Below are 21,690 nucleotides of genomic sequence, written 5' to 3'. Positions count from 1 at the left end.
CTCAACCTAAAGATTATATGTGCGAACAACAATGTGCAGTGGATGTCACCAAATATCTCATCCGTAAAGAAATGGTTAGCTCAGGCTTTCTCCAATTTGATGACCGTCCTGAAAACTATTGGGCATGGAAGTCTTTCTTTCTGAATGCCACTGAAGGACTGAACTTATCACCAGCCGAGATGCTCGATTTAATGATAAAATGGCTTGTTACAGAGTCAGCAGAGCATGCAAAAAGGATGAGAAGAGCAAGCCTGTTCAACCCTGCAGCAGGACTTAACATGTGAAAGACTAGAAGAAATGTGTGGATCCCCAGAGGTAATTGAAAGAGCACTGTTGAAAAAGCTTGAAGTCTTTCCTAAAGTGGGCTACAGAGACAACGTACGGCTACAAGAACTGAGTGATCTTCTGCTAGAGATATAATATGCCAAAGAGGATGGCTACTTGCCAGGACTTTCATATCTAGATACAGCTAGAGGCACTAATCCCATAATAGAGAAACTACCTTCAAATCTGCAAGACAAGTGGATGTCTATGGGAGGTAAATTCAAAGAGGATTATGGAGTCACTTTTCCCCCTTTCTCTGTGTTTTCTAGGTTTGTCCGACAGCAAGCAAAAATCCAAAGTGATCCCATTTTCGCCTTCACCACCGGCGGCAATCAATCACACAGACCTGAAAGGCCTCACAGACCTCACGGTAGGACCTCTGTATCCACACACAAAACAGCTGTACCTTCAGAAGTCACAAACTGTCAAAGCACCTACAAGGTACATACCATAGAAAACCCTGATAGACATTGCCCAATACACAAAAAACACATCCACTAAAGAAATGCAAAGGCTTTAGAAGCAACCCCATTGCAGAGCGGATGTCCTTGTCACTACCAGAGCTTTGAGATGTTCTCACAGCTCTGTTTCTCCACCCCTGTGATGATGTCACTACTAGAGCTTGGAGGAGTTCCCTCTGCCCTGTTTCTCCGCCCCTGTGATGAGGTCTTTACTTTCGGTTTCCTTCCTCCCAGCTGTCTCTCCTGTGTTTGATTTTGCTGCCTTTAAATCACCCCTCCTCCTTTGTAGAGGTGCGGATTATACTTTTCATTTGAGCTGTATCTCTCGTTTGAGTATCTTCACCTGTGTGATATCTTTTCACTGGATCTGTGTTCTGCTGAAGCAAGTACTTCGGATATTGTCTGCTGACTTTGGATCTGTTTTCACTGCAGCCGCAACTCCTTCAGTTAAGTGTTCAGACATTGTGTGTTTCTGTTTCTTTGCTGACTGGATCCGAGGTGACCCCGGTTCCGTCCATATACTGAGCAGGGCACCGGTGGCTGTGCCCCTTCCACTATTGTACGGGTTTCAGGGGTCATCAGCCTAAGGTACGCGGGCATGTCTCAATCCACCATATGGATCCGGACATGTGCATAGCAGCTTAGGGAGAGCTTTTAGGGTCTAACAGGGGTCACCCTTTATCCTCCCTAGTTTGGGTCCGGTCAGTTGCTATTCACTGTGTGTTGCTCACTTACAGCCGTGACAGTCCTTCCTTAAACAAAACGGCATCTGTTTCAAGTGCTGCGGATCTACTTATCCCATTGCCAAAGACTGTAAAATACCTGTAGAATGTACAGAATGTGGCAGTGAGAGACATATTTCAGCTTTGCACCCTGGCCCTGCTCCTCCACCACTAGAGACTGTAGAACCCATGAAAGATCAGGGCAGGGAGCAACAAGAGACCCCACTCTCCTCAGTAATGTCTAATTGCACTGAAGTATGTGGAGAAGGCAAGAGTGCAAGATCATGCTCTACAATCTGTTTAGTGACTGTGTATCCCACTGGCAATAGAGAAAGGGCAGTGAAAATGTATGCAGTGCTAGATGAACAGAGCAACAGATCCCTTGCAAAGTCAGACTTCTTTGATATCTTTAACCTTAAGGCAAGTGCAGTTCCATACGATCTAAGGACAAGTACAGGGACAATTGAAACCACAGGGAGAAGAGCTTCTGACTTTACCATTGAATCCTTCAATAAGAAAGTGCAGTTCCCACTTCCTACTCTAATAGAGTGTGGCATGATATCTGACAACAAAACTGAGATTCCCTCTCCAGAAGTAGCCCATCATCACCCTCACCTCTGCTCGATTGCTCACCTTATCCCAGCTGTTTAGCCAGATGTTTCTATCCTTCTACTTCTTGGAAGAGACATCCTTGAGGTACACAAGGTGCACCAGCAAATCAATGGACCTTATAATGCTCCCTATGCACAGAGACCGGACCTGGGGTGGGTCATTGTGGAAGAAGTTTGCCTGGGGACAGTGCACCAGTCTGACAACATTAACACTTTGAAGACATCTGTGTTAACAAATGGACGCACATCTCTTCTCAGTCCCTGTCACAACAGCTTTGTTGTCAAGGAAAGTTTTGGCAGGTCAACACAACACTGGGACTCTTCTACACTATATTGCAAGGAATAAGTCAATTCCAACATTGAGACAGACAATCTAGGGATTACAGTGTTCCAGAAAACTAAAGATGATGATAAACAGTCCCTTTCTATAGAGTATCAGACCTTCCTGCAGATTATGGATAGAGAGGCCTACCAAGATGACAATCACGGTTGGGTGGCCCCTCTCACCTTTCGCACACCCAGACGTGTTTTGCCTTGTAACAGGGAGCAAGCCATGAAACATTTGCATTCACTCAGCAAAACACTGCAGAGAAAGCCAGAAGTAAAAAATGATTTCACTGAATTAATTGAAAAGATGCTAGACAATGATCACGCTGAAGTTGCAGGACCACTTGAGACAGATAGCGAACACTGGTATTTACCAATGTTTGGTGTTTACCATCCACACAAACCTAACCAAATCAGAATCGTTTTTGATTCCAGCGCAGAGTATGAAGGAGTTTCTTTAAATGACGTACTGCTGTGGCCCTGACCTAAACAATACTTTGCTAGGTGTCCTTATGCGCTTCAGAAAAGAGCCCATTGCCTTCACAGCAGATGTGCAACAAATATTTTATTGCTTCCTTGTCAGAGAAGACCACAGAGACTTTCTACGTTTTCTCTGGTACAAAGACAATGACATAGACAAAGAAATTGTCGAGTACAGAATGAAAATGCACGTATTTGGCAACAGCCCCCTTCTGCTGTCGCTATATACTGGATGCAAAAGGCGGCCCAGAAAAATGCAGAGTACTATGGACAAGAAGCTAAGCACTTTGTATTGAGACATTTCTATGTAGATGATGGACTCGCTTCTGCTAGCACACCTGAAGATGCAATTTCCATCCTCAGCAAAGTAAATGCTGGCGGAATACAATCTGCGTCTTCAAAAAATCGCTTCCAACACCCAAAAAGTAATGGAAGCCTTTGCTGTAGCAGACAAAGCTACGGACCTTAAAAATCTTTGCCTAGGTACAGACACCCTTTCCCTGCAGAAAAGCCTACGCCTAAGTTGGCATCTAGAAATGGATAGTTTCGTTTTTCGAGGAAAAGCCTTTTACACGTAGAGGTATTCTATCCACCGTAAATAGCCTCTATGATCCCCTAGGGTTTGTATCACCTCTGACAATGAAAGGTAAGGCCTTAGTTCGGGAACTATCATCTGGGAAAAGTGAATGGGATGCATTGCTTCCACAGGAGAGACTATGTGAGTGGGTTCAATGGATAGAATCCTTGAAAGCGTTAGAGCACCTAAAGATAGACAGATGCTATGTTCCCGTATATCTATATCATCAGCTTGCAGGAAAGAACTGTGCATCTTCTCGGACGCATCCACCATAGCGATAGGTCCAGTAGCTTACTTGAAAGTAATTGATGCAGAAAATGTGTGTCATGTTGGATTTGTCATGGGAAAGTCCAAATTAAGCCCTAAACCATCCCACACTATTCCTCGTTTAGAGCAATGCTGTACTTGCTTTCGAAATGTTTACGCTAATACAGATAAACTAGACACTGACTTTGATGCTGTGAAATTATTCACTGATAGCAAGACTGTTCTAGGGTACATTTGCAACGCCACTAGGAGATTCTGTCTGTATGTCTCCAACAGAGTGAATAGAATCAGGCAATCTACACACCCAGATCAGTGGTTCTATGTATCTACAGAGCAAAACCCTGCAGATTATGCCACTAGACCTACTCAAGCAGCATGCTTGCAGAACTCTATATGGTTATCAGGCCCATCCTTTCTGTACCAACCACACTGTGAGGATGTAGACACTGCAAATGTTTATCCACTCATAGAGCCCGAAGCTGACCCTGAAATTAGATCAGAAATTACAAGCTTCAGTACCAAATCTTCTGAAGCCTCACTTCACTCACATTGCTTTGAGAGATTTTCTTGCTGGAAGATATTAGTTAAGACCCTAGCCAGACTCATCCATGTCGCTAAAACCTTCCAGAGAGAAACCAATAGCGATCAGGTCAGAAGGTGGGAAAGTTTCCATGAACAGATCAATCTAGAAGAACTTGCACAGGCAAAGTCTGTTATAATTTCTTCTGTTCAAAACAAACACTTCCAGAAGGAAATTGACTGTATCACAAAAGAAAAGATATTCCCAAAACAAAGCCGTGTTAGGAAGCTTAGTCCCTTTGTAGATAAGAATGGGTTGTTGAGAGTAGGTGGACGTTTGTCTCTTGCTGAACTTTCAGAGGAAGAGAAACAGCCTATCATTATACTTCACGATCACCACATTGCTTGTTAGATACTATCATGAACAAGTAGTTCACCAAGGGCGCACACATCACAGAAAGTGCAATTAGATGTTCAGGTTTCTGGATTCTTGGTGGCAAACACTTGGTATCGACTGTTATACAAAAATGTGTCATCTGTCGCAAGCTGCAAGGGAGATTACAAAGTCAAAAGAAGGCAGAGCTACCAGAGGAAAGAGTAATTGCTCAACCACCTTTCACCAATGTGGGCTTAGATTTGTTTGGTCCATGGTCAGTTTTAACCCATCGCACTAGAGGAGGCAGTGCGGATAGCAAACGATGGGCAGTGCTTTTCACTTGTTTGTCCACCCGAGCTGTACACATAGAGCTACTTGAAGCCATGTCAACATCAAGCCTTAATAATGCCTTGAGGAGATTCTTCTCAATTCGTGACCCAGCAAAACTGCTCCGTTCTAACTGAGGAACAAACTTTGTGGGAGCCTGCAAGGAACTTAAAGGGGTTCTACAGTTTGTTTTTACTGATGATCTATCCTCTGGATAGATCATCAGCATCTGATCGGCGGGGGTCCGACACCCGGGACCCCCCGCCGATCAGCTGTTTGAGAAGGCAGCGCCGCGGCCTTCTCACTGTTTACCGCCGGCCCAGTGACGTCACGACTTGTATCAACTTGCCTGGGCGCGGCTAAGCTCTTTTCACTTGAACGGAGCTTAGCCCCGCCCAGGCCATTGATACTATTCGTGACATCACTGGGCCTGCGGTAAACAGTGAGAAGGCCGCGGCGCTGCTGGAGCGCCGCTGCCTTCTCAAACAGCTGATCGGCAGGGGGTCCCGGGTGTCGGACTCCCGACGATCAAATGCTGATGATCTATCCAGAGGCCATATCCAGTTAGTTATTATTATGCCAGGACTTGACAGGAAGTGGTAATTTTTACAGAGAGAGCGAGAGACAGTAACCTTTAACCTGGAACTTTTTATCCTCCATTTCGTGACTGCTTCTGGATCTGGCAAGCAGCATTCAGTGGAGCTTTGAGCTATTTCTAGACTTATGGTGGAATTGTCCGTGAGTACTCTCACTGATGGAATGAGGCTGTTGTATAATGTTTAATGTGCTGATACATATGTTTTGTTTTTGCTTATGTAGTTTTACAAAGTTATTCAAAACAAAGACTTCTGAATTATTGTTAGACTGTCGGACTAGTGTTATACAGCAGTTCAATAACACAAAGCAGAACACTCTGCTTCTCTTGAAATAGTATGTGGAAGCTGGCTGGCTGCAGTCAGCACTAAGGGGAGCTCAGTGCAAAGCTGTAAAAAATCTGTTTGCACCAAGCTCCCCATGGGGGTGGCTATAAAAAAAATGTCCTGTTTTTTATGTTGAAAACAGAAGTTCAGCACTGGGCCCCACCACCAACACAGGTTCCATAGCAGTGGTATGGTCTGATTCCATGTCCGCCATATATGTTTTTCCTTTTTCTGCTGTCTAAAACTTGGTGTATCCTGTAGGTCAGGGGTGCACAAACTACGGCCCGGGGACCACATGAGGCCCTTGATATCATTTTGTGCGGCATCCAACCATCTGGTGACAAACATGTATGTCTATGTCTTGTGGCTGCTCACATGCATGGAGGTGTAATCAGACATTTATAGTATATACTGCATGTACAATACGCCATAAATTCCATATTTCAGTTGATATTAACCATTTAACTTTTACTTTCAGCCCTTGGGATTCCTTTAGTCTGACAATGTGCCCCCCAACCAGAAAAGGTTGTGCATCCCTGCTATATTTTAATGCTTCTTTAAGTGTCCATGAAGAACAGATGAAAGCTGGCTGAACCTACTAATTTAGGTGGGACTGTCTATTATGGTGGTGTCCCAGCTTTCCCCCAACAGAGATGCTGTGCGAAAAAGGTTTTGGGCCTAATCATTTATTACTATAGAATACAAGGTTGTGTCAGGGCAGTCTGGCAAAGGCTAATATCCATCTACCCACTTAAAACATACACATGTTCAGCTGAAGTCTCCATAAGGACTACAACTGTAATAGGCTAGTTTCCTTTAGAGAGACCCAGACAATGGCAGACACTGAACAGCTTCCCTGATCTCAGCGCAGGAAGCCATTTGAGCCCTAGGAGCGCAGTGCACCCAGATGCATGGTCACAATTGACAGTTAAATGTCTTTGATCACAGTGATGGCTGATCACAAACATTAACCCCTGGTGTCTGCTGTGTGAAACCCAGAGCAGAGCAGTCTCCAGACTGTACCAGTCTGCCGTACATGTCATCATGGTGTTAAAACTGTTAAATCCTGCTCTGGGTAGCTTTAAGTAGCTTTACCTTTGTTAGATTGAGGCAGTATTGGCACATTAACTTCTCATACATGGTTAGTTTTCAGGGTTCGACAGCCATCTTTCCTTCATACAAATGCTTGGTCTAGCGTGTATTAGAGGGTTGAAAATAACCCTAACCCCCTTATAGAAGAAACTGTATCTTTTGCTACCTAAGTTGCTGAGAACCCACCAGTATTGCAAATGTGTTACGTGTATGCATGTATTCAATTACTCCACTCTTTACAGGGCATCTGTCAGCAGATTTGTACCTATGACACTGGCTGACCTGTTACATGTGCACTTGGCAGCTGAAAGTATCTGTGTTGGTCCTATGTTCATATGTTTGCGATATGTCATGTATAATGTATCTTTAGGCTGCTGTAAGAGCTTTTGTTCATGATAGCGCAAACAGATCCGTGTTAACTTTACATTGAAAGTCAATGGGGGACGGATCCGTTTGAAAATTGAGCAATATTGTGTCAACTTCAAACGGATCCGTCCCCATTGACTTACATTGTAAGTCTGGACAGATCCGTTTGCCTCCACACGGCCAGGCGGACACCAGAACGCTGCAAGCAGCGTTCGCGTGTCCGCCTGCTGAGCGGAGGACAAACGGTGCCAGACTGATACATTCTGAGCGGATCCGCATCCACTCAGAATGCATTAGGGCTGGACGGATCCGTTCGGGGCCGCTTGTGAGAGCCTTCAAACGGAACTCACAAGCGGAGCCCCGAACACAAGTGTGAAAGTAGCCTAAGATGTTCACTATTGTGGCTGAAATGCCCTGTGAGTACAGAGGTACAGAAGAAGGCCAATTTATGATGCCACAGGTAGCCTATGGCAATCTAGTGAAACTTTGGCAGGATGGGAATCTAGTGAAACTTTGGCATACCTTGGGCAGGATGTCAATGGGCAATATTTGAAATGCAATGTTTCCAAATGGAGCTAGCTAGCAGTGAAGGTGAGTGGCATTGGCCATTAAAGTGCACCACCTCATGGCTTAGATAGGACAAAGATGCAGCTGAGCACTTGAGAGGAGTTGGGGCCAGAGCATATGGGTGAGAATAGCAGCCCGGGCTTGCTTAAAGGGGTTGTTCCATGAAAAATATTCTACAGTTTTAAAACCAGCTCCTCGATCTGAATACTTTTGTAATTGCATGTAATTAGAAATTTAGCATAGCCACGGAGTTATTCAATATATCTGTATAGCACTACCTGCTCTTTGTTCTTTTTCTTATTTCTTTGTCCTGCTCACTGAGAAGGCCGCACATGCTCAGTTTCATCCTAAAACTGCCTTCTGAGCTGTGATAGGGCGATCATGGACACGCCCCTTTAGCTGCAGCAGAAAAGACACTCCCCTGAGCTGCCAGCTTGATATAAATCTAGCAGAGCAGTGAATGTGGAGATCTCGGGATCCATGTAAGGTACAGGTCTGGTTCTAGCTTTGTTAGAAAGAAGGTGTCTTGTACTATATGATATCTGATTTTCATTTTTTACATTATTCATGGCATAACCCCTTTAAAAGTGCAGGTCTGTGACATGGGCCTGCCAGCAATCGCTTACTATGCTGTGCAAAGGTGTCCATAACTTGTGCTGCTCTGTGCAGACAGTTCAGAACCACACCACATGGAGGAAGTGTAGTGGTGTGATAGCTGACATATCCATCTTCACTGCTGCCATCCAGAGAAAACTCTTGACACAGAGAAGTGAAGCCAAAAGAAGTTGGATGTAACATAGCTAAGAGGGGAGTGTGCTGTTACAAAAAGAGACAGAATACTTGTTATACCTTTTTTCACTGTTAGACTGTGCCCTTACTCTCTGTACCCACCAAGACCGAGACTGTTGCCCCACACGAGCCTGTAATCATCAAGCTTGTTGCCTCCTGTTAGACTTATGTAACCACTAAGCTTCTAGCCCCACACCAGTTTGTTGCAACATTCCATCTGCATTCTTTCCACCATATTAGAATGAGGAGCCACATTTGCCACTCAAGGGCCAAAGATCCATTCTGTAAGGTTCTGACCATGTGTTTAGAATGAGGAAAGATGAGGAAGCCGCTGTTAGCACATTTTGACAGCAGCTTATCTCCCTGAGAACAAAAAGACTGGGCAGTTGAAATAAAACTTCAGATGTTGGGGGAAAGACCCCCCACCACACACACATTATATTTGCTTGGCCCCAACAAAATCAGTACATTTGGCTGGGATTTATCTATGGCTTTCCCAAGAAGCGCCTTGTCTTTGCTGTCCTCTATGCATGCCGTTAAGAGAGTCAAACAACAGTTAAACTCTCTAGTAGATGTATCAAGCAATAGAGTGTTTGTGGTAAAAGGACCAGAACAGGATTTTCAGTTTTGGGTGCATTGACTAAAAGGGTTTTCATGAATTTAGTACTGATTTTACTCACATATTTTGAGGACTAACTTTCCTTTCTGTGGGTGGGCAGCAGCTCATCAAGCACCTGCATCTCCAAGAATGCATTGCAATTAGCTCTACAATTAGCATACATATGGTATGTGATGTCCCCATAATGTCTTTCTCCATTGTCTAGAGAGAGATTTAGCTGTATACTTCAAAGAATTTAGAAGTAGGAATGAATGAAAGGAGTCTGGGCCACTTCAGCTGCTTCACTATGAGATCACTACAACAGCACTGAGAGAAGAGGAAGGGAGCAACAAGCTACCGAGCATGTCAGTCCACCACTGGATGCAGGAGAGGGTGCATAAACAAACGTACTAAATGTTTTATTTAAATTGCGATAATACTTCTTTTAAATTCCATATTCATTGCACAGGAAAACCTTTCCCTGGATAATCCATTTAATAAAATAAAATAAAAAAACATAAAAAGGATAGGTTAAAGACATGAAGGAAGAGGAAGCAGTTATGAGCAGAATTCTGCTAGCCCGTGAATGAGTCATAATAGACTCCTTCTGTCTCTGCATTGAAGTTACCTGCTCTTTCAGAATTTGTTGGTCTACAAAGAGCTCTTGAAATTTTGTTCTCCACAATTCCTTCTCCCCTGAAAAGTCAGTCTCTAGGTTTTCAATTTTCTCTTCAAATCTATATAGCTTGTTAATGGAAGAAGTGTTGATATCTCGTATCCTTCTCAGTTCATCTCTCAGTTCCTCATCATCTATGGACAACAATTGAAAAACAAAAGGTTTACATGGGAGAAACTTGATGGAGAGGTACAGTTGTCTCTATTCACTTCTATAGATAGATATCAGTATATTGCACTTGAATAATAGTGAAGGTTTTTAGTGAAAGAAAATCCTCCCATTGACCATTGTTAAGTCTGTGTCTCAACTGGTTGGTTTCTGTCCCATAAATAGACCTGTCTAGTGAAAATACTCATTGTTTGCACTGGCCTCACCAGCCAGCATTATGACCACGGTTTATGACCTCGCTTATTTGGTTTGGCCACACCTTCTACCAGTTTAGCTCCTGCCACAACAGGGCCACTGAGTTTGTAATCCGTCCCTGGCTGCTACTGGAGAGGGAAGGAGTAAGAAGCAGGAAAGGAAGGGTTTGTCGTTCTTCCATCCCTCCCAACAACCAGAAAGGCCTGCTGGAGGGACTTCTCTACGGTGAGGAGCACACTTCACAGGTCAGGTGCAGCTTCAGCAGTGAACTTTCTATAGGACTGTATGTAAAGGGGAAATAGGGGACCTAGGATAGGAATCCTGTAACGGGATGCACAGGGAGTAGAAGGGTGCAGAAGCGGTGTACTTTAGCTTGTCTCAAGCACATTACCTAACTAAAGGGACTGTCCAGTGTAAAAAAAATTGACTACAGAATAATAACAAAACATACAATACCATTAGATCCCCTAATGCTCTAGCAACAATGCTTTTGTGGACCCCGTCTAGTCTTTATATGGCAGCAGTGGTTCTGACCACTGCAGCCGGTCATGCTATAGATCATGTTAGCTAGCATCAGCGATTGCCTGAAGTGGTCATGTGCCAAAATGGCTTTTCATCGCTGCTGCCATGTAAGCAAAAACGTACAGGCACCACATGAGAATTGTCTTTTATAATTAGCTGTTTCTTTTTTTTTTTTTTTAAACGCCTGAACAACCCCCATTGGTAATTGATGCCAGAGATCTTCTGTGCTGTTCAGTACTTAGGATTAGGCAGATATGTCAAAGCTATGATATGTGCATGTGTAATATGTGTGAGTGGCAGGTGTCCTATGTATAAATGGCATGCAGGTGACATGTGTCCTCTGTATAAGTCCTGTGTGAGTAAAAGAAGAGCAAACACCTTACGGTGGCTATACACTATATAGATGCTGACTGACAGGTCTTCCTCTTGATTCCTTCATAATCATGCACAACTGGATGAATGTTCAAGTCTTTCCCCCTCTAGCAGAAGCGTATCTCCCATGTGGACAAACGATCTAGCATGGTGAACTCCATCCTGATTCTTCTTTCCCTCAATATCTGTCATTAGGGGAGAGTCACATGGCCCCTACGTACATTAGATAGGAAGCTGATTCCACTAAAACCTACAAAACTTATGTTATGTGTATGGCCACCATTGGGCAACAAAGTCTTCCCAAAGACAGAAGCATGACATGAACTATACCTGAATTTTTATCCTGCTTTGCAAATAGCATATGTGTATTTTCCTCTGTAGATGACCTTGATCCAAATGTTAAAGCTGATGTGATCTAAGAGCAACATAAAAATATATATTTTCATAAACTCATTTAAACGGGCACTTCAAATGCAATTGTTTTCACGTATTATCGAGCAATATATTGCTATAATGTCTTCATTTTAAAAATGGGTCACTGAGACTCCATGTACACTAGTTCCTGTCCTGGATGTGCACTCGTAGCACGTCACAGAGGATCAAATTAGAACTCTGGAGCAGATTTACGGATTTATGGTGGGTTTACACAGCCCACTTGTCGAGCCGGATATCCGGAATGAATGTAACTACGAATGCTTGTTCCCAATAATTGTCCTGTGTAAATGTGCTGCCCATCACCCGATGAATGCACAAAATGATCTTTCATGCAGCACATTAAATCATCATTTCTGGGCAGCAGATCATGGTGGTAAACCGCCATCTGTTACCTAGAAACAAGGAATCTGTATGAGAAGAGTGATGGCATATAAATGCACTCATGAGCAGGCCATTATCAGGATGACATGGTCCCTTCCCAATAGTTGCCTGCTCTGTCAGGCTGTGTAAATGCAGCATTAGATGGACAGTCTAAACTGCTAAACTTACCAAAGTGGGTGATGCTAGATGATAAATCTGGGGCATCTTTAGACCTCTAGTCTAACTTTATATCACCTATTAGCTGGCTTACTTTGTGACATTTTGGAGCAAGCAAAATGTTTAATCTTTAACGTCCCTTTCACATGAAGCCACCCACCTTTCTGTAAAGTGATGGTCGGTGGGTGAGGCGCTGTGTCGATTATTTTTAATTTTGTAAATTCGCCTAAAAGGAGATGTGCCACACTGCACTGTAAAACATGCCCAATTTTGCTGCAAACAATGTCAGAATTCAAGTGCAGCTTCAATAGTAAATTTTTGAGGTGTGGTGACTCGGTTCAAGTACCTCCCCAATTCACATATTCCCTACCAACTAGCAGTCTGTATGCTGGAATACATTATAGCCAATATTCAGTAATCCGTTACATGGTACCTCTAAAGACTGAGGTCCATTTTGAAGGGTGTCTGTCACTATGATCAACCTTATTAAACCAGGCCTGGGAGGGTTGATCATCATGATTAAAAAGAGCTACAGTATCATAGAAATTATTTTGTTGAATATGTAAATTATGTTCTGGAGGCACCAAGGGGCTGGCCTAGTCCTTTGACTGAAGGTCGTTAGGAAATGCCTATGTTATTCTTAACCCCTTCTACCCCTGGCCAGTTCTCGTCCTCCTGTCCAGGCCATTTTTTGCAAATTTGACATGTTGTTTTCTCGTGACACATTGTACTTCATGACAGTCATTAATTTGAGTCAATATATTTCACCTTTTATTTTTGAAAAAAAAAAAAATTTACAAAAAATTTGGAAAAAAATGTCTCTCTGCTTTTAAAACAGAAATTGGTACCTCATAAAATATGTATTACTTAACATTCCCCATATATCTACTTTATGCTGGCATCATTTTGTAAATGTAATTATATTTTTTAGGAAGTTAGAAGACTTAGAATTTTAGAAGCAATTCTTAAAATTTTTAAGAAAATTTCCAAAATCCAGTTTCTAAGGACCAGTTCAAGTCACTTTGTGAGGCTTACATTGTAGAAACCACCCATAAATAACCCTATTTTAGAAACTACACCCCTCAAGTTGTTTAAAACTGATTTTACAAACTTTTACAAAGGTGTTTTACCAGAATTAAAGGAAAATTTAGATTAAATTTCACTTATTTGGCAAATTTTCCATTTTAATCCATTTTTTCTTGTAACAAATCAAGGGTTAACAGCCAAACAAAACTCAATATCTATTGCCTTGATTCTGCAGTTTAGGCTACTTTCACACTTGCGCTTGATCGGATCCGTTCTGAACGGATCCTATCATATTAATGCAGACGGAGGCTCCGTTCAGTACGGATCCGTCTGCATTAATAACTTAGAAAAAATTCTAAGTGTGAAAGCAGCCTGAGCGGATCCGTTCAGACTTTCAGTGTAAAGTCAATGGGGGACGGATCCGCTTGAAGATTGAGCCATATGGTGTCATCTTCAAGCGGATCCGTTCCCATTGACTTACATTGTAAGTCTGAACGGATCCGCTCGCCTCCGCACGGCCAGGCGGACAGCTGTCCGTGCGGAGGCGAGCGGAGGCTGAACGCCGCCAGACTGATGCAGTCTGAGCGGATCCGCTCCATTCAGACTGCATCAGGGCTGGACGGAGGCGTTTGGGTCCGCTCGTGAGCTCCTTCAAACGGAGCTCACGAACGGACCCATGAACACTAGTGTGAAAGTAGCCTAACAGAAACACCCACATGTGGTAGTAAACTTCTGTAAGGGCACACAGCATGGTGCAGAAGAAAATGAGCACTGTATGGTTTTTGGAAGGGAGATTTTGCTGGACTGGTTTTTAGACACCATGTCCCATTTGAAGCTCCCCTGATGCACCCTTACAGTAGAAACTCCAAAAAAGTGACTCCATTTTGGAAACTACAGGATAAGGTGACAGTTTTTTTGGTATTATTTTTGGGTACATAACAGCTGTTCTGGCACAGTTTTCATATTTTTTACAATGTTCATCTGACAGGTTAGATCATGTGCTTCTTTTTTAGAGCAGATTGTTATGGTTGGGATGATATCAAATATGTCTAATTACTTTGTTTCAGTTTTACATAATAAAGTATTTTTGAAAAATAATATGTTTTTGTGTTTTCATTTTCTGAACGCCATATATTTTTTATTTTTCTGACGATCGTCTTGAGCAGGGGCACGGTTTTTGCAGAAAGAGTTGACATTTTATTTGGTACCATTTTTGGGTACATATGATTTTTGATCATTAATTATTACACTTTATGGGGTAAGGTGACCAAAAAAATTGGTTGTTTTGGCACAGTTACAGCGTTCATCTGAGGGGTTGGGTCATAGGATATTTTATAGAGCAGGTTGTTACAGACGTGGCAATACCTAATATGTATACTTTTTCTTATTTATTTAAGTTTTACGCAATAAAATAATTTTCAAACCCAAAAAATGTTTGTCTCCATAGTTTAAGACTGATAGTTTTTTTATTTTTTTGGCCGATTGTCTCAGGTACAGTCTCATTTCTTGCGGGATGAGGTGAGGGCTTGATTGGTACTATATTGGGGGCATACGCCTTTTTGATCGCTTGGTGTTGCACTTTTTGTAACGTAAGGTGACAAAAATAGCTTTTTTGGCACTGTTTTTATTTATTTTTACTGTATTCACCTTAAGGGGTTAGATCATGGGATATTTTTATAATGCTGGTTGTTACGGACGCGGCGATACCTAATATGTCTACTTTTTTTTATTTATTTCACTTTAGCACAATAATAGCACTTTTGAAACAACATTTTTTTATTTTAGTGTCTCCATAGTTTGAGAGTCATATTATATTTTTTGGGGGCTGATTGTCTTACGTAGGGTCTAATTTTTTTCCGGCATGAGGTGACGGTTTGATTGGTACAATTTTGGAGGGCATACGTCTTTTTGATCACTTGGTATTGCACTTTTTGCTTTTTTGGCACGACTATTATTTATATTTGTACGGTGTTTATCTGACGGGGTGTTTTTTTCTTTTTTTTTTTATTATAAAATCTGCGGAAAGGGGCTTTTTTTTTTACTTGAAACTTTATTTTTTATTATTAAAAACACTTTTTTTTTTTTTTTTTTTTTTTAAACTTTATTTCTGTCCCACTCTGGGAATTCAACTTTTGGGGGTCTCATCGCCTCTGCAATGCATTACAATACATCTGTATTGTAATGCATTGCCTGTTAGTGTATTACACTGAGTAACTACAGGTTGCAGGTAACTACAGGTTAATAAACTAACAGGTTGCCTAGCATCAGGCTGCATTCTCACTCATCGGGTCCCCGTCACCGCAGAGCGGGGACCCAATGGAATCCATCACTGACCGCAGACACCTTCTATGCCGCCGTCAGCGCTGACCGTGGCATAGAAGGGGTTAATCCACCGGCATTGCAGTAAAAGCAGGGGCCCGGCTATCAGTCATGTAATAGTACGTCAAATTGCGGCATGTGATGGAAAAATTAATCCAGACAGAAAAGGAAGCAATATGGACAATAACAGTACATTAGTAAGTGCCTTGTATTAACTTTCTCTACGTAATAGATGCTATTTTCTGAAGTGAGACAACACCTTTAAGTTTTTTTTTCACTTGTGTAGAAACGCATGAAAATTGATCATTTCCATGGATGGAAAAATCACAAGAACTGAATACATTTACAGAAAACTCTGAAGCAAGCTGAAGGAAAAGTGAGTGAAAATGTTAATTTTTCCCTAACAGAACTCACATGAGTTCCATATTGCTCATGTGGAAGAGGCCTTATGAAGTCTCCTGCTGATTAAATTATCTAGGCTGAATGGGTGGAGTGCTAATACAAAAAAAAAAAAACTCTAGACAAAAAGACATGGATCCCACATCCTAATGAAACTGGGTTAGGCCTAGTTAACACTTCAGTTATTTGATCAGTTATTGTAAGCCAAATCCAGGTGCGGGTCAAAAGCACAGAACAGGTGCAGACCTTTCCATTATACCTAATCTCCGAGTAGGCTTCACTACTGGTTTTGGCTGACAATAATTTATTAAATAATTGAAGTGTGAACTCGGCCTTAGTGTCTCCCAGTGCCAAGTGGGCTTAGCCTGGCAGCAGATGTTGAGCTGCTGGGTCTCACTCGGCAGGTGCTACGTTGTGGTGGTGGTCGTCATGTGGTGCTGCACCAAATTAGTTTAGGGACCACTTGAAAGAAGCCACCGTGACTAGGATGGCCACTGGCTTCACACTAGAAAGACTGACCTCACCGGCCATGACACAAACCACGCCCACAACACCCCAAACTATGCCCACAATGCGCCAAACCACGCCCCCGCATCAGTGAAGCCACGTCCCCACCGCCGGCCGGAAAAACACGGGTGGAGGAGAGGGAAGAACTTGAATGGAAGGTGAGCTGGGGGCAGCCGGGGTGCTTCTCTCCGCCTCAGTCAGCCACAGGGAGCCATGTCTGTGGCTCTAGTGACTGACTGGGGGTGAGAGAAGCCTCAGTCAGTGGCTGCAGCTCACGTTCAGACAGCACAGTGCTGCTGTCTAAGGGCTCATGCACACGACAGTATTTTGCGTTCAGTATACTGGCCGTTTTTTTAGTTCAGTATGCGGTACATATACTGAACCATTCATTTTAATGGTTCAGCAAAAAAAACTGAAGTGTCTCCGTGTGCAATCCGTTTCAGTATTTCCGTACCGTGAAAAGATAGAACTTTCTGATCCGCTCTGAACGCAAGTGTGAAAGTAGCCTTAGAAGCTGTCTAAGGCTACTTTCACACTTGCGTTCAGAGCGGATCCGTCTGGTGTCTGCACAGACGGATCCGCTCCTATAATGCAGACGATGGGATCCATTCAGAACGGATCCGTCTGCATTATAGTTTAGAAAAAATTCTAAGTGTGAAAGTAGCCTCAGACGGATTCGTCCAGACTTTACATTGAAAGTCAATGGGGGATGGATCCGTTTGAAATTGAGCCATACTGTGTCAACTTCAAATGGATCTGTCCCCATTAACTTACATTGTAAGTCTGGACGGATCCGTTTGGCTTCGCATTGCCAGGCGGACACCCGCAAGCAGCGGGTGTCCGCCTGCTGAGCGGAGCGGAGGACAAACGGTGCCAGACTGATGCATTCTGAGCGGATCCGCATCCACTCAGAATGCATTAGGGCAGTACAGATGCGTTCGGGGCAGCTTGTGAGAGCCTTCAAACGGAACTCACAAGCGGAGCCCCGAACGCTAGTGTGAAAGTAGCCTTAAGGGTCCATTCACACGTCCGCAAAATGTATCCGCATCCGTTCCGCAATTTTGCGGAACGGGTGCAGACCCATTCATTTTCAATGGGGCCGGAATGTGCTGTCCGCATCCACATTTGCGGATCCGCACTTCCACATCCGTGCTTCCGTTTCCGCCAAAAAATAGAACATGTCGTATTCTTGTCCGCAATTGCGGACAAGAACAGGCATATTCTATTAGTGCCGGCAATGTGCGGTCCGCAAAATGCGGAACGCACATTGCAGCTTTCCGTGTTTTGCGGATCCGTGGCTCCGTGTATCCGCAAAACACATTGCGGACGTGTGAATGGAGCCTAAGTGTCTTTTTTTTTTTTTTTTGTCTCAATTACTACTGAAAATGTGCCTGGTTTGGAGGCATTTGCACCTTGTTCTCTTATTTAGATTTTTAGACTAATTCTGAAGTTTTCTAACTATTGCGCCTGATTTGCATCTAATTTCTACTACAGGGCTGGTGTACTTTTCTGCCACAATTCACCTACTTTGATGGAGACATGTCCTTAATTTCAGCTCACTTGCGCCACATTTTCATGCCCATACTAATTAGACCTGCCTTAGTGATTATGAACTTGTCATACTGATAAAGAACCACTAGAGGTCAGACTAATACCAATACACCTAGTCTGATTTATAACGTGCTTGATAAATAGTCAGCAAAGGAAAGACAGGTGAGGAAAATATGCCTGTCTAATTGAAAGCCTGAAAACAGGCAAGCTTGATAAATGTGCCCCTCTCAGCGTGACTGAGCACAAGGATCATATCCAATCAGTCTGAACAGGAGTCATCTATACTGTCCCACCCTCTTCCATTGGTAACAGATTTTGGAATAGCACTCTCCCCCATGCAGGTCTAGAGCAGCTGTCCCAGTTACATTCTAAGGTGTCCTGCACACGAACGTGTGCGCCCCCGTGGCCGTGCTGTGCCCGCAAATTGGCCGTGGGGCAGCCGCAGCGGATCGCGGACCCATTTACTTTAATGGGTCCGCGATCCGCCCGTTCCACAAAAAGATAAGACATGTATCTTTTTGTGGAACGGAAATATGGGCCGAAACCCCACGGAAGAACACTGTAGTGCTTCCGTAGGGTTCCGTTCCATGCTTCCATTCCGCACCAATACGCATCTCCGGATTTGCGGACCCATTGAAGTGAATGGGTCCGCATCCGTGATGCGGAATGCCCATGAACGGCGCCTGTGTATCGCGGATACGCATATGCGGTCCACAGCACGGTCACGGGCCACCTACGGTCATGTGCAATAGGCCTAAGATGGAGTTCCCTAGATAAAACAAAGCAAGTTTTACAGGTATTGATACATTTATTTATAATGAGATGGAAGACATTTATTATCCCCTGTAATTCAGAAAATTGGAATTAAAAAGTCTTATCTTGGAGCACACAATGGTTGTACAAAATTTTAGTACCCATGATCTATGCAAAGAGTTAGTAATTGTCCGGGGGGCACAAGCAGGAGCAGCAATAAGCGTTCCTGCCAGTGCTCCCTGCGCTGCTGCTGCCCATTCGTAAAATGAGTACTCTGTACACTGCTGAGCTGTTAGCGGTGTACAGAGAACTGAGTTTTAAGCACACACTGAATGGTGCGCTTTAAGTCTGTAAAAATAGAAAATTATTAAATAAAATATATTAGGATTTTTTTTTTTTAGGGGATTAGAGACAACATATAAAAAATTAGTATAAAAGTTTAGTTACTCTTTAACCACCTCAGTTCCCCTAGCTTAAACCCCCTTAATGACCAGACCACTTTTTACAATTCTGCACTGCACTACTTTCACGGTTTATTGCTCGGTCATACAACTTACCACCCAAATTAATTTTATCTCCTTTTCTTCTCACTAATAGAGCTTTCATTTGGTGATATTTCATTGCTGCTGACATTTTTACTTTTTTTGTTATTACATTGTTCTACATGTCTTTGATAAAAAAAAAATGGAATAAGTGTATATTTATTGGTTTGCGCAAAAGTTATAGCGTTTACAAACTATGGTGCAAAAATGTGAATTTCCGCATTTTGAAGCAGCTCTGACTTTCTGAGCACCTGTCATGTTTCCTGAGGTTCTACAATGCACAGACAGTACAAACACCCCATAAATGACCCCATTTCGGAAAGTAGACACTCTAAGGTATTCGCTGATGGGCATAGTAAGTTCATAGAACATTTTATTTTTTGTCACAAGTTAGCGGAAAATGATGATTTTTTATTTATTTTTTCCTTACAAAGTCTCATATTCCACTAACTTGTGACAAAAAATAAAAACATCCATGAACTCACTATGCCCATCACGAAATACCTTGGGGTGTGTTTTTTCCAAAATAGGGTCACTTGTGGGGTTTTTATACTGCCCTGGCATTTTAGGGGACCTAAAGTGTGAGAAGAAGTCTGGAATCCAAATGCGTAAAAAATGCCCTGTGAAATCCGAAAGGTGCTCTTTGGAATTTGGGCCCCTTTGCGCATCTTGTCTGCAAAAAAGTGTCACACATGTGGTATCGCCATACTCAGAAGAAGTAGGGAAAAAAATTTTGGGGTGTCTTTTTACATATACCCATGCTGGGTGAGAGAAATATCTCTCTAAAAGTCAACTTTTCCCATTTTTTTATACAAAGTAGTCATTTTAGAGAGATATTTCTCTCACCCAGCATGGGTATATGTAAAAAGACACCCCAAAATACATTGCCCAACTTCTCCTGAGTACGGCGATACCACATGTGTGACACTTTTTTGCAGCCTAGGTGGGCAAAGGGGCCCAAATTCCAATGAGTACCTTTTAGGAGGGCATTTTTAGGCATTTGGATTTCAGACTTCTTCTCACGCTTTAGGGCCCCTAAAATGCCAGGGCAGTATAAATACCCCACATGTGACCCGTCTGTGACGGCCGGATCTATAAATACATTACATAATCCACCCAGTCCGATAAACACCATTACATTTTTTTTTTTAAACTGTGTAAAAAAAAAAGCAATTTTTGTCGCCTTACATCACAAAAAGCGCAACAACAAGTGATCAAAAAGGCATCTGTCCCACAAAATGGTACCAATAAAACCGTCACCTCATCCTGCAAAAAATGAGCCCTGACATAAGAAAATCACAAAAAAAAAAAAAACTATAGCTCTCAGAACATGGAGACATTAAAACATAATTTTCCCCTTACGTCCATGACAACACCCTTGAGAGACCGCCTCCATTCAGGACAGGAAACAGGAACTTTTGTGGAGAGCTCTTAAGGAGGAGCATGGCCCCAAGACCACCAGTTCCTGTTTCCTGTCCTAGACAGAGGACGGTCCATGGAGAGCAGAAGATTTAGGCTGCAGGGCCCCTGAGAGTTGGTTTGGAGATGGGTTACCTGTCCCGGCATAAGTCTCCTCTAGTAGCCGCTGACGGAAGTCTGGTGCTCGCTGCTGGGGTCCGGGTTATGCCGCGCTGCCTCTACTCTGCAGTCCCGGCCGCACTGGGAGGTGCATCTGGCACGCCGGCCCTTCCTGACAGTGTTCAGGCGGACCAGGGCCTCCCTCTTCCCTAAGGCATTGCAGAGAGACAAGCGAGATCCGGACCTGGGCTGTGGGAGACCTCAGCTCAAGCTTTAAGCCAATTATTGCCGCTACATCCACTGCTAGGTCTTTAAAGTTATGGCTACAGGAATTAGAATCTTACATTCAGAATAAAACCCCGAGAGATCAATTATTAGCCGTTTTTCCCACTATACTTATAGCGGTAGATTTTATTTCTGACGCCTCAGCGGATGCATTGAAATTGAACGCTAGGTCAGCTGCACTCTCTGATTCAGCCAGGCGAGCTATTTGGCTCAAAGGGTGGTTGGGAGACACTGGATCAAAAAATAAGCTTTGCGCAATTCCTTGTCAGATTATCTTTTTGGGTCCGTCTTAGACGACCTTTTGGATAAGGCTTCAGACAATAAAAAAGGATTCCCTGTCTCCAGACCCCCCAAGAAACAAAAGAAGGATTTTTATAAGGGACAGAGAAAAGACTTCAGAGCAGACAATAAGAATAGGAAAGGCAAGGGCTTCCTGTTCGGTTCCCAATCTTCCTCAGCCTCTAAACCCACTCAGCAATGACGGTTTCTCTCCCGTGGGCGGCAGACTTACCCATTTCCTTCACGCTTGGGAGAAAATCTCCTCAAGACCCTGGATTTTAAG

At 43.1% G+C, this 21,690-nt stretch overlaps 1 protein-coding gene across 2 annotated transcripts in view; it reads right to left on the bottom strand.

Moving 5' to 3' along the window:
* Positions 1–21,690, bottom strand: part of LOC122933072 — a 145,063-nt gene that overhangs the window by 108,229 nt on the left and 15,144 nt on the right. For both annotated transcript variants that reach the window (XM_044287824.1, XM_044287825.1), the window contains exons 2-3: positions 11,587–11,671; positions 9,952–10,133 (exon numbers count right to left, since the gene is read on the bottom strand). In XM_044287824.1, the coding sequence (XP_044143759.1) occupies positions 9,952–10,133; positions 11,587–11,671 (267 nt within the window). The remainder of the gene's footprint in view (positions 1–9,951; positions 10,134–11,586; positions 11,672–21,690) is intronic.

The sequence above is a fragment of the Bufo gargarizans genome, chromosome 3 (assembly GCF_014858855.1).
Source record: "Bufo gargarizans isolate SCDJY-AF-19 chromosome 3, ASM1485885v1, whole genome shotgun sequence".
Taxonomy (NCBI): domain Eukaryota; kingdom Metazoa; phylum Chordata; class Amphibia; order Anura; family Bufonidae; genus Bufo; species Bufo gargarizans.
The sequence above is the reverse complement of the archived record's forward strand: the minus strand, read 5'-3'. Positions and strand labels throughout refer to the sequence as shown.